Genomic DNA, 16,082 nt, shown 5'->3' on the forward strand with positions numbered 1-16,082 from the left:
TTATTCAAATTTTGCCTTTTTTTTTTTTTTTTTTTGTGTGTTACATCTTAGCTAATGTATGTAGAACATTGTGATTATTTTCATTTAAACATGTTAACTGATTTTTTAACAATTGTGATAAGTTCTTTTTTATTTTTTTAGCTTATTCTATTTTTTGTTTTTTTTTGATATAGATTAATGAAAAAAAAAAAAAAATAATCTACAAGTAAAGATGCCCCCAAGGTGTCCCAAAAAATTTGATAAAAAAAAAAATACTTTTTGTATTATCCATGCAAAAGTTTTTTTTTTTTTTTTTTTTTTAATTTTGTTCCTTGTTCGTTGTTTCTTCTTTTTATTTGTATCTCGCATTGATTAATAAGTGAGATATATATATATTTTTTTTTTTTTTTGGAAGATGGAAAATGTCCTCAATTCGCCCTTTTCGGTAAGCAGAAATAAAAAAAAAAAAAAAAAAAAAAAAGAAAAAGAGAGAGAAAGAATAGGAGAAAGCGGTGGGAAGTAAGAGAAAGCAACGGGAAAAAATTCGAAGAATTCGAAAAAGTCTGGAAACTTGAAAAATCGAAAAGTCGATAAAAAAAAGGGATTCCCCCCAAGTAACAACATCACCGAAAGTTTACGACCGTGTGAGAATTTAACAAAAAACGATCGAACAGGTGAACGGGTGGAACATAATCGAAAACGTACACGGAGTGTTCTGACTGCATGGTGCGTATGCAGAGAGATGTGGTGCTACCATACCAGCTAGTACACTTATACATATGCATGCTTCATACTTTTATGTATATACGTTTTTGTTCTGCACACATGTGCCAACTTGTTTACCAACTATATATTTCCAACTGGCACAACTTGTGGACGAGACCGTCGAGGGGAGGGGGGAAGGAAGAAAGGAAAAAAAAGGAAGTACGGATTCATTCCGTTTCCTTCATGGACGGTGTAATTTCCGGAGCCCCCTAACAACACACCACGTCGACTTTTCTGCGTGTACACATTGTATAATTGTAAAAATGTACATTTGTCGTGTGCGCGTGTTTAGTCATTTTTTTTTTTTTTTTTTTCATTCCTTTTTCTCCCTGTCCCTGTATATCATCCTCCCCATATACCGTACTTTATTTTACTCTACCTCCGCAGAACATGGTTAACAGGGAGAAAGAGGAATGCGCCGAACCTGATGAGGAAAACGGGAAAATTACATGTACGGGGAGAAGGGAGAATTGCACTGGGGAGTTTTCAGCCCAACCGAATGATAGCCAAGAGGAAGAAGGTTACGAGAAGATGGGCACTCAGGAAGATTATAGCAACCAAAGTGCAAACGGTGACATGTCAGCGAATCGACACATCGATACATGCGTTATCGAACATTGGGATATGAAAAAAGGAAGAACTACACATGAGAAGGAGGATGAAGAGGAGCGCGATGGCGTGGACAGAGAAGGTAATCGTAAAGCGGATAGTAATATTCTCTGCGTTGAAATCAAAGCCCAACGGAAGGATGAAAACGCGTCTTCACCCGTGAGAGGCATCAGCAAGTGGACATCCTTCCATTCGGGCGGGAATTGCACAGGGGAGGAAGAAGGTGTGGTAGACGAAACGGATCAAATGAGCCACAGAAGCGAAGCTACCGAAGCAGTCCCCAATTGGACCAATGGCCGAATGGACGAATCTGACGAAAAATTAAGGCCAAATTCCACATGCCCGACGGAGCACATACATCTGAGGAATTACCACCAAAGTAGAGAAAATGGTCACATGCATAACCAAGCGGAAGTGCAGGAGGACAGGTATTGCAAAATTGCTACCGACCCATCAGTGAGCACTAGGGGAGTGGCGGTCATAGGGTGGAACGACTCAAATAATCATTCTGGTAAAATTTGCATTGACTTTGACGCATGCAAAAATAGAACTGAAAAAACGAAAGAAGATATATCGAACGAAGGGAAGGAGGAAGGTGAAATTATGTGCGAAGGTGGAAACGATAAGGAAGGTGCTGAAGGAAATGAGAGAAAAGGCGAGTTAACAATAGGGGATAAAATAGAAGCCACAATAGAGACTAGGATAGTGGCTAGTACCGAGCCCAGAAGCGGAACCCTGGGGGAAACCCCAAATATTGGCCAAAGTATTAGTCAAATGGACCATTTATATCATGCAAGCAGAAAGTTCACACAAAGTGCGTTCAGTAATAATATGAACGAATTAAATGGCTCTTATCCTTTAGGTAATGAGGAAATAAATCAGAACGATGTAATTTTAGGGGGAAAGAAATTTTCCGAAGAAGGTGCACTGCAAAGTACACGAGCAAGTGCACAGGATAATCCAAATGATCACTCCCATATGAATGGAGCGGAAAATTACCAAATTGGCCAAAATGTTCTGTTAGAAGGTAAGGCTATTTCCGATGAGGCAAGTAATTACAGCAGAAGTAGTAGTGAAAAAGGTGGAAATGGTGAAAAGGGGCACAGTAATCATCTCCCTAGTGAATTAGAAGAACACGCCTCCATTTTTGACGAGGAGAATTGCGCAAACAGGTCCTTGACGGGTAGCGAAGAAGAGTGTATAAGAGCTGGGCCCAGTGGAAAGTCGGGTGGAAGGGCGCGTGCAAAGGTGCATAAAGAATCGGATGAGGAATCGATTGTACTTCTCGATGCACACCCCGATGAACAGTCGGATTTTCAAGCCGATCGAAATGGAAGGAGAAAAGGAACAAATCTCAGCGAAAAGGTAAAAAATAAAAAAAGAAATCATATATTAAATATCAATAGGAGGGGAAGTAATACAATAGGGAGAAGAACAAACTTATCCGTTGAACATCACCATTACGGATTGTTTTTTCAGTCCAAGGGAAAATGTGCAACACCAAGTATAGCAATGTATGATGGATTTGGAGCTGAAAAGATTAGTCCTAACTTTAGTGGTCTTACACAGAAGGAGAAGAAGAAGAATAGTGTGGATAAGAATGATCATGATGAATCGGAGGAAGAAGAAAAACAGTTTATTCAACCTTCTGATAGCAGTGAAACAATGAAAGATAATTGCAAAATGGACAATAGCGACATGATAGAGTTTATTGTAACATCACATGGTCGCAGATCGTCAACAATCGAAAGGGAGGAAGAAGCCGAGGTCAATTTGGATGTGTGTGCCATTCAAAATAATTCCCAAGGAAAGGGCTATTACGTTCCTAAAGAGGAACAGAAGCTTGAACATTCTTCGGGAAAAAATGGCGCAGAGAAGGAACACGCAAATGGGAGGTTATTACTTGAAGGGGCATTTGTGAATGAAGATATAAATCATGGAGGTGAAAATTTTGTGAAGACGGAGGCAGATGAACTGTCCTATTTGAAGGACAAGATCTCCGTTGGTGTTGAGAATTTTGAGGAGGGCCCTTTTCATATGTCCCATATGAGGAGCATTACGCATGGCGAAAATGAAAAGGGCATGTCGATGAGGCAGGGGACTCGGGTGAGCATCACGGGGGAGGTAAGGCGAGTGACGAGGATGAGTAGTTTCAAGAAGGCGCAGGAAAACAAAGGGAAAAACTTCACAAATAGTAATTATCAAAAATTAATAGTAGGAAGATATTCAAGAGAGGGTGGTAACGCAAAGGGAAGGAACCATCCGAAAAAGGCGTTATCAAGTGATACAAGTTTATCATCAGATGGTGGTGATCATTGTGATGATGGGGATGATCATGATAGTCACCATGAAGGTGGAGTGATGGATGGAGCTGCGATCCGGAAAGATTTCTCCTCCTTGCCCGTCCGTAACAGTAGACCACAGTGGAAAAATGGATCCCCAATTGATAGGTACAAGTGCGATGGGAGCATTAGGGGTGAAGGAAGCGACATCGATGAGCACTACAGGGTGGGGAGACCCTTTGGTGAAGGAATAACGCCTGTGGAAAAGGAAGGAATAAAAGAATACCCCAACTTTTACAAAGAGACATGTGAAGTTTTGATCGAAAGTCAAATAATAAATAATAGCTCCTGCGATAAAATCGCTAGCAGGAGGAGGGATTATTACAACCAGGGTGTGCGGACCCAGTACAGTCTTAGGGAGAATAGGAAAAGTAGGCAAGGCAAGCAGAGCAGTATGAGCAAACCATATCAGCATGGTCAACGAAATGGGGCCAATAGACCCAGTGATGCTCCTTCTGTGGATGTGAATAGCAACTGCGGCAGGGGACAGGAGACGAATCAGATAAGAAATGGAAGAAACTACCTGAACAGGGCAGAAGTAAAAATGGAAAATTTCAAACTGCATAATGGCATGCAAAGAAGGAGTAAGAATAGGGAAAACAACACCCTCGAGGATGCATTACACCAGTGGAAAATGGATGGAAGTGGTGGTGGTCACGTGGATGATAAGGGGAGAAAAAATATGTTCGTAGTGAAGGGAGGGCACAGAATTAAGGAGTTGGACGGGACATGGAAAAGTGACAAATGGGTAAACGCAACGGGGCTGATGAAATTGGAGGGAACGCAGAGGCGAGAAAGGGATGAAAGAAGCGATCGGAGCGAAAGAAATGAAAGAAGGAGGGCGCATGAGGACAATAAGAATGATAATGGTATTGATGCTGATGGAAACAGCGTGGGAAAATTAGGCAGACGAAGAGATGGAGTCGTGCCTGGAGATGACCTGTCTGATGGAGGTGGTTATAAGGACATGGGAGACGAAGGTACCAATGGAGTTGCCAATGGAGCGGATAGTGATGGTGCTTGTGAGGCTAATGGAGAGGTTGCGGACGGAGAAGACGCGAGTCATTTGTGCGAAATTCAGAGACACGTCGACTACATCATGGAGAATGACGATATCGACTTCTCCCGGATCAGCGTGAAGCCGAGCAAGAATTACGTTAAAATAAACTTATTTATCGACCGGTACATTGTGAGGTATAATGAACTGAAGAACAGCGAGCTACTGTTCTGCTTTGGGGAATCCAGTGAAGAGGACGTGAGGACAAAGAAGAGGATTTCCGTGAAAGAAGGAGATGACGATGGAGATGATAGTCAGAGCGATGGATTAATCATTATAAGAAAAAAAAATGGAGCTTCGTCATTAAAGAAAAAAAATAAGCAGCAGAAGAATAGGAAAATAAATTACGATGCCATTGATACGATGTGGCAGCCCCACTTCCATCCACATAACAAGGAATTTAGAGTAAGGTATAGATACAAAGGAAGTATGAGACTGAAAACCATTTCATGTAAGCACTATGGTTACATATCCAGTAAAAAAATATCCATATTGTTTCTGTTCAGATGGCTACTCTGTGGTAAGTACATCGCAGAAAAAACCAAAAGATCAAGGTTAAGCATTACAGATATTAATGATTGTAATTTACCTGAACTTTTGTCAAAGAAGAGAAATAAAAATAATTGGTATATGACTGATGATGAATGTAAAGCTCTGGAAGAAGAAAGGAGCAAGGAATTTTATGACCATGTACATAAAATAAATAACTTTTTAATGAGTAATTATAAGGATGATTCCTTTGTGAATAAATTGAAGGTGATCATCAACAGCGCGGACAAGCAGTTTAAGAAGGAGGAGGTATTGAATATACTTAATCAGTGCCTGCGGGATAAGTTGACTAGCGAGCGGAACAAGGAATCCCTCATTCGGGGCGACGGCGCCAAGGAGAGCGACAGGGTTGTTCAACAGAACGGCCAACAGAACGGTCAACAGAACGGTCAACAGATGGGTCGGTACAGTGGTAGCCTAAGCGGTACTACCACTGGTACCCTCAGCGCCCGAAGAGGCCAAGGACGTGAGCCCAGGAAAGGACATTTGCTCCGCGCAAGCGCCTCTCAGGTTTACAGCAGAAAGAGGAAGTGGTCCTTCAACCCAGGTGTCCACCTATACACGAAGGAGAGCATGGATGATGGGAGCATCAACCATAGTAGCAGCGGAAGCAGTGAAGGGAGCACTGATGGAGATAGTCACCAAGGTAGTCACAGGAACAGTAGGAGCGTTGGCGACAGGATGAGTAAGACCCCCTTTCCAGGCAACAGGAAGAGGCAGAAAGATGATAAGGATGATAAGGATTCCATGTGGACGGCAGGATACAACATACAGAAGGGAATCCATGCAGAGAGGGGAAATAATGGGGATATGCTTAACCATGTCGGAGTTAACCGGATTGGAGTGAACTATGCGCCTGTCCATTCCGCTGAAAAGGAATTAAGCGATGAGACTAAGGACAGGGGAGACCGTTCCAGAAAGAGGAACCCACAATTGTGTAACGACAAAATGGTAATAGTGGATCACGGTGTGCATATTGGCCACATGGGTAATTTATATGAGGGGTGTGACGATCTTCCCGGGGTACACGGAAGGAGGGAGAATTTCCAGGAGAACGAGAATATCACCCATGACACCTTCACCAATGTTAGTGGAAGAAACTTAGTTCAGGAGGGAATGAGTGGGGAAATCGGGCCGATCCGAGGCGACTTGCTTCGTTCGCATCCTCTAGGCAGTTGCCACCCATCCTATGCAGACCTGGAGAAGCTATCCAATACTGAAGAAATAAGGGATTATCACAACTCCCTGATAGAGCTGAAAAAATCTCTGTACATTCGAAGTGAGTACGGAGACATAGATGAGGAGGTGAGATACTCAAACATGAACGACCATTTTATAGAGCTCTTGAATAAGGAATCTCGCAGGAGCAATAGCAGTAACAGTAGTAGCGGACACAGAATAAATTCCCCCAATTCGACATATCGTGAGAATACGAAGGAATATGATGCGTTCTTATTTGCCATTTATTATGCCAACCGTGAAAATACCGCACGGATGGGTTCAAGCGCTAAAGGGGTAGGGGGTGATATATCTCTCCATAGTGAAGGGATGACAACCTCTAACAGGAAGGTCTTACTTCCACCAGGTATGAACGATGAAGCGAATACTCCATCAGAGCAGATGCAAAGAATCAACCTTAACATGGACCAAAGGAATGCAGAAATGGTAGACAAGGCCAGCTATTCATCTGTCTTACATGAAAATAATTATCTGAATGGCTACCCTAATTTGGATAATATAAATAGCTCTAAGAAAATAAGTAACGTGTCTACGTGCCCGAGTTTGGGTATGAGTAGGTCCTCCATGGGGGGCAACATACAGGAAGATAAAAAAAAAAATGTTTTGTCCTGTTCCATGTCCAAAGAAAGGAATAAAATTGAGAAAGACTTCACGATAGAGCAGAAATTCGACTATCTGAAGGAGGAGCAGTTAAAGAGGAAATCCATAAACATGGTCGAGGCGAAAGAACTGTTTAATTCTTGTGCAGAAAAGTACTCGCAGTTGATTTTTTCGGAGAAAAGTGTATTTTTGAACCATGTGCAGGAGAACAATGGTTATGAAGAGGGGGGGCACACTGTGGAGGGATCTTCCTCAGGGGTAAGCACCCATGTGAAGCAGTTAGCCAATGTGGATGATCAAGCAAAGCACCTTGAATTGTTTTGCCTAGAGGATGCGTCTAATAACCCCTACAGGTTTATGAACAAGCAGAAAAGCATCTCGTCAGATAAGTTTCCAAAACGTCGGAGCCACGTGTGCCCTGATGAGAAGGAGGATAGGAACATTCCTGTGCGGGAAAAAGTCGTGTCGGAAAATGAAAGGGGCGTGAGATGCACCCACAATCGTACAGAACATGCATGTGCGTATCAGGGGGATCCTCAACGGTTTTTGTCCTCCACCTCACAAGGTGGTAATTTCGGGGATGGTGTTTATGCTCGAAGTAGAAATAAATCAACAGAGGAAGATGCAAAACTCGGAGACGCAAAGCTGCAGGGAGAATCACTTGGTAGTTTAAAAAAGGGGAACATTCTTGGTGATGGAGACATGACGGATATAATTGACATTCTGGTGAAGAGTAAATACCTGCGGGAGGGGATGTATGACAACTCCCTCAGTAGCAACGTGGAGTGCTTACACGAGCGGGACAGAAGTAATTCACCCTGTTTGTATTGTGCCTGCATGGCTGGGTTGAAGTACAACCAGGTTGTGGAGGATGCGATGAAAGTGGGTAACCAGAAGGATGAAAACATCGACTGTGGCGAAGATAACGTGGAAGAAAGGCATCATCCCCCTTGCGAAGGAGAGCAAAACAATTTGTGCAATTCGTCTTGTCGCTATTGCAGCTTTTACACTAAATTGTTAAACGTGTTAAGGCAAAATAAGGGTGTCGACAGCAGGAACGGATATGGAATGCATAAAGAGTGCAACAATGTAAATGGACAAATAGAGAATTATCTAAGTAACATTGGTGGTTGCAGTGAGGAGATATTTAGTACGCAGATGAGTGGTGACAATAGCATATTTCCAGTCGAGTTGTGCAATCGTATTTTTAACTATATGGTGCAAAAGTTAGGAAGGGAGCAGGTCGTTCGTGGATGTGCCAAGGACATGGCACATTGGGGTGATCAACATCACGGAGAAATAGAAGATGGCGCGAAGAAACGACTCATAGATGTCGTCGTACCGAGCGGTAGAACAAAGAGGAAGACGAAGAGGGAGATGATTAGTGAATTTTTGGAGGAACTGCTTAGTTCGCTACCGATGGACAATCTAAATATGGAGTGCAATACCAGTATATCGGAATACGCCAAAGGGATTAGAAGGATGAATCAAAATGGAGAAGATGAAAATGGAGAATTCGTCAACCATTGGGGTGAAAATTCCCAAAGGTATGATCAGAGCTGTGGACAGGATCCCTATGACGGAATGTGGAACTTCTCTCGCAGAGTGGCCTCGATGGAGGAATTTGATAGACCGGCCCTGCTCAACATGCAATACAGCAAAACAAGCGCACAAAGAAAAAAAGAGAGCAACCTGTTCGCCCGTCAAGCACAAACGAACGAATTGCCCCCTCTTGGGGGAGAGCAGACGACCTTTATAATGAACCAAGATAATTTTGATTTAATAACAAATTTTATTAAAGATGTTAAGGTGAACAACTACAGCACATGTGGAATGATGGAGGACCACAGAACTTTCCACGACAGAGAACATAGCATCACAGATCACATTCTGCCTCACGAGAGCACCAACAAGGTTAGCCTAAGGAGGAATAAAAAGCACAAGGGGCACGCTGATGAGGGTAATAAACACCGAGGGGAGGAAGGTGAAATGGACATGGAAATGGAAAGCGAAAACGAATACGAAAATGGACTTGTAGGTGGAATTGAAAGCGGAAGAAACGTCTTAGGCCTTTACAGAAGAAATGGCCCCAATGAAAAAATGTTAAGAATAAAAACTCGTGGAAATTTGAACAACATCTTTCTCGCCGACTCGATAAATAATAACGTGTGAAAGGGATGGGTGGTCCATATTATCTGAGGCGTAAAGCCAAGAGATGTGGAAAAGGCGTCTTTATCCAATTGACACGGAAGAAGAGATAAGTCGATTTTGTACCAAGACCAGAGAAACATTCCACCTCATTTATGCCACCACGGCATTGTCCTGCGGTTTTTTTTTTTTTTTTTTTTTTTCTGAAAAAAGGGAAAAGGATGAATCACCGCAACTTTTAAATTAAAAAATGAAGGAGTGAATCGCGCGCACATTTGGGATTACATATACCATCCTGCCGTTTCTACTTTTGGTAAAAATTCCGTCGCTCCGGAATGAACTGCACTTTTTTTGTTCATCGTCGAGCATTTCACATTTTAAAAATAGAAGAAGAAATGTGTGACCAACCTGGAGTCCACGACAAGGTGAGCATTTCTTGTATCTCTATTTGTTGCGTCTTGTTTTATGTAATCCCCCATGTAGACGACCGACCGGCACATCCACCTCATCCCCATTTTCCTTATCTTTAGCATAATTACTGCTAGGGGGAGGGGGGTAAGTTGTGCCATTCTTCTGTGCATGTCTTTGGCCTTATTCGGCGTGAAAAGGTTCTCACCTTCTGCATGAAAGAATGTATATGTACACGGGTACATTACGTGGTAGTACTCCTCCACGTGAGAAGGCCCCCCCTTATTTTTTTTTGTGACGATTTTTTCCCGAAATTCATGCATATTCTACAACAGTGAAAATTTTTGTTTTATGTACCGCGTAATGTAATCTTATGGAAGGAGTAGCAAACGATGGTGACGCCCGTGAAGGTCGTTGCGGTTTTATGAGTATGATGACCACCGTAATGGCCTTCCTAATGGCCTTCCTAATGGCCTTCCTAATGGCCTTCATAATTGTGTACCGCTGTGATGATCGGCTTGATTGCTCTCACTGTGGTCCTTGCGTGGCTAAATCAACACATGCCTGACGCTTTCAAAAGGTGGCTAATCCGCGCCAAGCTCCTTTTTGAAACAGGGCAACTCCTCCGTGTGTATATACCATGTCAATACATATATAAAAAGCTTATGTGTGCACCCATAATATGTGAGCGAATTTGATGATGCTGCTGCTGCTGCTTTGGGTGTAGACCCTCACACAAGCTTTTAACTTTTTTTAAAAAAATGATGTTAATCCTGTCTCTTAATCCATGTCTCCGAATTTTTTTTTTTTTTTTTTTTTTTTTTTTTTTTTTTTTTACATAACTAGCGTAATTTTTACTCCTCCCTGTCTTTCCTGATATATCTGTCCCTTCTCTTTACATTGGCTAACTTTTGTTTTAAATTCCGTTTTTACGTATTAATATTATGTTACAGGGGTGCGAAATCATGCACAAGGATCATGTGATATAGCAATGGTTGAAGAAAGGGAAAAGGAATTTAGGGGGGGATATATGTGGCCCCTTTTTTTCTCTCATACAGAAATATGCTCTGGGCAATTTTCCCAATTTTTCGGGTATAACACACCGAGCAAGGCAAATAAAACATGGGCTGGATTGGGATTTTCCCATTTTCTGGGGGAGGGGCATTATTCTTATATAAACACTCCCTCTTTACTTTTGCTCACACGAAATGTCTTCTTTTTATTTATTTTTTATCATAAAAAGCTTAGTGCGATTAAAAACCGTTTTAATTAAAAAAAAAAAAAAAAAAAAAAAAAAAAAACATCACTTGTGTGATTCAAAAATTAAAAAGTACTAATATGATATACTTATTAAAACGATGCATGGCGGTTTTCTTTCCAACGTTTTAAAAAAAAAAAAAGTAATTTCCGCAGTGTGATTGATGGTCCTTTACACTCGCCTGGAATATGCGGCCCATATATATGAGCATGTGCACGGGGAGATAAAATGTTTTGCTTTCCTTTGGCTAATTACTAACTAGTTTCTTTTTCTTTTTTCTTTTTTCTTTTTTAAGCATCCCCTGCTCCCCTTATTTACGACTCCGTGGTGTACATAAAAATGGAAGGATTTCCCGGGTTGGCTAATTTATAAATATCTGTATCGTCAATGTGGGATTTATTTGTATTTTCCATAATGTGAATATCTCCAAGGTTTAAACTCCTCCTTATAAATTCTACGTTGTTCTTTATAAGTTGTATTTCATCATAGGGAAGACTGAGCTCGTACTGGTTGTTGTTGAGGGTAACGTTGTCCTTCACTAGAAAAGTAGCAAAGCTTAAGATTTCTTTTTTCTCATTTTTCGGCAATTTATTTACATAATCGTTTTGCACCAAAAGGTTGATATAGTTAGTGGGCAATTTTTTATCTTCACTGTTGTTAATAATTCTGTTAAGAATTTCGATGATTCTTTTTTGTGTGTCGTTGTACTCCTTGGCAACGTAGACGATGGCTTTGAACTTGGTTCCCTCGTCATCATCCTCCTTGTTGTCTATGTCCTTCTGCTCGTCTGGCGTGCCGGTCTCATCTGGTGCGCGCTTCGCGCCGCTTCCGGCAGCGTTGGCACTTGTGGTACCCTTGACGCCCTTCTGCTTGTTGTTCTTGTTAATTACCTTATCGTACGATTTCCTAAAAATCTCGACAACGTTAAGGAGGTTGTTGTACTGCTTGTGCATAACGATAGAGTAACTGGTGTCGTCAGAGGAAGGCCACTTTTGGTTGACGAGAAAATCCTCCTTCTTTAATATATATGTCCAAATATGTTCCGTGACATGGGGAATGAGGGGGTGGATGATCAGGCAAATTCTTTCTATAAAAAAGTTAACTGTCTCTTTGTGCATGTGAATTTTATCACACATAATTCGGTACGTATCTCTTTTCAGAAGCATATCGTAGAAGCCATACTTGAGAACATCCCTGAATAGAAGTTTCTCATAGGATTCCTTACACTTATTGGTAAGATAGTTTATTTCATTTTCGAAAATGGAATCGATAAATGTTTTTTCTCCACATCGGAATATGTAAACATTATTTTTAGTTTCGATGGAAAAGTTTATTAAATTATACAACTTCATAATGGCACTATTCGCTGTATCCGTGTTGAAGTTTGCATCCTCAATTGAATCACCTGCATCTGCCAAAGCGATCCTAGTCCCGTCACTTGTGTACTGATTTATACTTTCTTTTAATGTAATAAAATTTCCTTTACTTTTCGACATTTTCTCTTTATTTACTAGAACATGTCCGTTACAGAAAAATGACTTTGGAAAATATTTAATCGTTTTGTGTGCATCCAAATCGAGCTGATCAATTTCGTTTAGAATTTCTCCTTGTCGCTCTAAGATGCTCTTCTCATCATTCGTCTCCTTCTGTTTGTTGTTGTATATTTTATCACCCCAAATAGCTACGTGGTTGAATAAAGCCATTGTTAAATGGTTAAAGATTAAGTCCTTGCCTGATATTCTCACGTCGAATGGGTACCAGTACTGAAACTCCCTTCTCATCCTTTGCAACTTGTCCACACTAATATTTTTACTGATTTTTTCTGTGTCATCACTTATGTCAAAAACGTAGTCGAAGAAGGCATCGTTAAGATCTGCCGCGTCGATGTCCAGGAGACCTCGCACACTTCCATCCACGTTTCCCTGTAGGAAGTGGCTGATCGTGTAGTACGCCATGTAGATCGTCGAATCGGATAAACTTTCAATTAGTTCCTTCCCCGAGTCAGCTCCAGGCTGAGTCATTCCTTCTCCCTCACTCCTAAGTTTTGTAATGATATCACTACCCTCTTTAGCATCTCCTACCATTCCCTCCGCCTGCATCTTAGCCGTGCTACTACCCTGTGACATTGTTCCTTCTTGGCCTTCCCCCCCCTGTTGTAGCGCATTGAAATCGGGCATTTGTGTTCCGAGCCCATAGGCCCTACTACAGGACCAGTCATCAAGCCAAAAAATCACATGTTGTAATTGCTTGTGTAATACCTCATTATAGGTTTGGAAATTATTCTTCTTCATCTGAATCAGTACCTCTTTTTTAAAATCCAAGTTACCATAATTAATATACCATTGGTTGCATAACGCAGCAATACACTTGGCATTATTTCTGTCCATGACTAGCACCTCGGGTTCGCTGTACAAGAAGCCCTCATTATTTTTTATAATGTACTGCTTTACTAACTTTCTACAATTGTAAATTTTCATGCCTTTATATGGTTCCACCGTCATTGTGCCTTCAAAATACTGTTTCTTATATAAGGTCTCTTTAACTTTCTGTAGCTTGGCATCTTTATATGAAGATATTTTTTCCATTTCGTAAAAATACTTGCCCGTGTTGTCCCCGATATCTGGTAATTGAATACAGGAGAAACTTTCATTGTGCAAAAATTCGTCTTTCAGATTGTACTTTTCACAATAGTATGCTTGCTTTCTTCTTATATCCTGCAGACACGCATAGTCGTCGGCGCTGTCACTAGATACACATGGGACGATGGCTGTGGCGATATTCATTTTTATGGTGGTCATCGGAAGAATGTATAAATCCTTCTTTTCTGATAAATTTGAGTAGGTTCGCAATCCGACAAGCTCCTCCCCTTTTATTTTCATCAGGATAAGGAGGTCGCTAAAGGGGGATAAGGTATCTTCTGTACCACGTGTGCCTTTGCCACTGTGGGAGTTGAGCGAGTCGGTGCAGTGGTCACTTGACTGACCAGTCGCCTTGGAAGAACCACAAGAGCCTTTCGAAAGCATAGGTATTACACCCTGATAGGCCAAATTGTACAAGCTATTCTCTGAACATATGTACACATTTTCACAAGAATCGATGATCTCATCCCTTGTCATAACATTGTTCACGTAGTTCTTATCCCCATAGTGCAACCTCTGTTTGTTGAACCCTAAGGTAACGTAGTAATACTCACCTGGGTTCACGAAGGTGTAATTCTGTCCATATGCTGTTTCTGGTTTTAATGTACTAGCAAGGAGGATAATTTTTTTCTGGCTAAAGAAGTTCTCATTGACATTTTCATTTTTTAAAGAATCCTTCTCATTCAGTTTTTTATTTCTTAAATAAATTTCGTAAAATTCCTTATAATCATGTACATATATTTTGATGAGTGTGAATTCCTGGCATTTCACTCCTTCTCCTTCAGATCTCTCATGATCCGCACAGGCCTGATTATTCACTCGGCTGAAGATGGTGATTCTGCTCCCGTAATAAATTAGGTTCTTCTTATAAAGGCTGTTGAAATGCCAATTCACAAATTTATCGTAATATGGATTCATGTTGGTGGTGATGAAGGATCGCCTCCAGTCACAAAAGAGACCTAAAGAACTCAAATGTTCCTTCGCTTTGGAGGAAAAATAATAACACCAATATTGTGGCTTTTGGAAATGGTGAATTTCTTCATCACTTATATCCATTTGCTTCATAATTTCATATTGTGTATTCTGTTTGGATCCCTTTGATTGTTGCTTACTTTTGTTGGACCTGAAAACCGTTGCATCTGTCTGTTTTTTTTTTTCTGGCTCTTGCTCCAGCTTGGTGGTCGCAAGAAGGTTTGCATCCAGCTCGTTTTTATCATTGGTAATATCGCTTTTATTACCCTCTGAGGATTTTCCCAGAACTTTTCCTTTTAACTCGTTCTTTAATTTATCAGCACACACCACAATCGGTGTGCCTGTGCAGTGAAAAGCAAATGGGAGCAACACATTCTGGCATGTCATATTTTTGTAACGGATAAGGAACTCCAACTTACTCAACGTGAAGGCATGGCCTATGTGTAACAATCCATTCATGTATGGGTAGGGGAAATTACCCGTGAACCTCGACTCATTATTATCAATGAATTCCTTTTCGTACACATTATGTTCCTTCCATAAATTCTGAATGTTCTTTTCTATGTTCAGTAGGTTCATTCGCCGTGCCATGGTTAGCTATTAGTATGATCTGGCGAGGAAGTCAAGTGTTTTATGTAGGTGAGCATAACCAGCGTACAGCGTGATTACACCACATGGAGCACTTGGGATGCGGCGCCCTCGTGTGCGTCTGTTCGGGCGAGAGGGACAAAAACTGGTAAGAAAAGTTCTTGTGGCAGAGGCAAGGCAAAAAGGAGCGCTTCTCAGTCTGAATGGAAGATCAACTGGCAGTCCAATTTTGTGGTACTATTGCATCCCCCCTTTGTAGCCAATCCAATTGCCCATTTCGATCCCTCCCAGTAGCCGCACCCACTTACTGCACGTTCACGCTGGGTAAGAGCCACGTGTGCAGACTCCAGCTGCAACAAAAAACAAAACAAATGGAGTGGAACAAAGCTCCGAACCTATCGTTCAAAAGATATATGCATAAACGTACAAATCGACTTGGCTGCTGAGCTCCTGACGATATTATCGTATGGACACCTGTGTTCACGCCACAGCTTATCCACGTTCCCCCGCGTGCGTATAATGCGTCGAAAGGAGCTTTGTTATAAACGGTCGGTCGCCGTACATATGTATAGGAAGCAGGTTGGGGGGGCAGGAGGAGGAAAAGCGTACTCATATATAACATGTACATAAAATAAAAATATAAACATAGCAATATGTATAAATATATAAAAATATATATATAAAGAGTACGATGAAAAAGTTGTGAAACATTAAAAAAAAAAAAAAAAAAAAAAAAAAAAAAAAATGCTTAAAAAAAATATGAACAGGCAAGGTAAAAAATGGAAAAAAAAAAAAAAAAAAAAAAAAAAAAAACGCATACAAAATATGTATATGTGGTGAGCACGTGCATATACATAAATGAGATGTACATTATATCTCTTCATATGCGTATTCGTTCGTGATGCTTCTACGTACTTAGTTTTTCGTTT

The 16,082-nt window shown here is 41.0% G+C and overlaps 2 protein-coding genes across 2 annotated transcripts; one reads left to right on the forward strand and one right to left on the reverse strand.

Annotated features, from left to right (window-relative positions):
• Window positions 1-1,134: 1,134 nt before the first annotated feature.
• On the forward strand, window positions 1,135-9,312 carry PKNH_1127300 (AP2 domain transcription factor AP2Tel, putative; the record flags this gene model as incomplete). The annotated part of the gene is made up of 1 exon (XM_002261412.2): window positions 1,135-9,312. The coding sequence occupies one exon, from the start codon at window positions 1,135-1,137 to the stop codon at window positions 9,310-9,312; it is 8,178 nt and encodes a 2,725-aa protein (XP_002261448.2).
• Window positions 9,313-11,268: 1,956 nt separating this feature from the next.
• Window positions 11,269-15,156, reverse strand: PKNH_1127400 (leucine--tRNA ligase, putative; the record flags this gene model as incomplete). Its single annotated transcript, XM_002261413.1, has 1 exon — window positions 11,269-15,156. One exon carries the CDS (start codon window positions 15,154-15,156, stop codon window positions 11,269-11,271), a length of 3,888 nt encoding a protein of 1,295 aa, XP_002261449.1.
• Window positions 15,157-16,082: the final 926 nt, after the last annotated feature.

Source organism: Plasmodium knowlesi (assembly GCF_000006355.2).
Source record: "Plasmodium knowlesi strain H genome assembly, chromosome: 11".
NCBI classification, from domain to species: domain Eukaryota; phylum Apicomplexa; class Aconoidasida; order Haemosporida; family Plasmodiidae; genus Plasmodium; species Plasmodium knowlesi.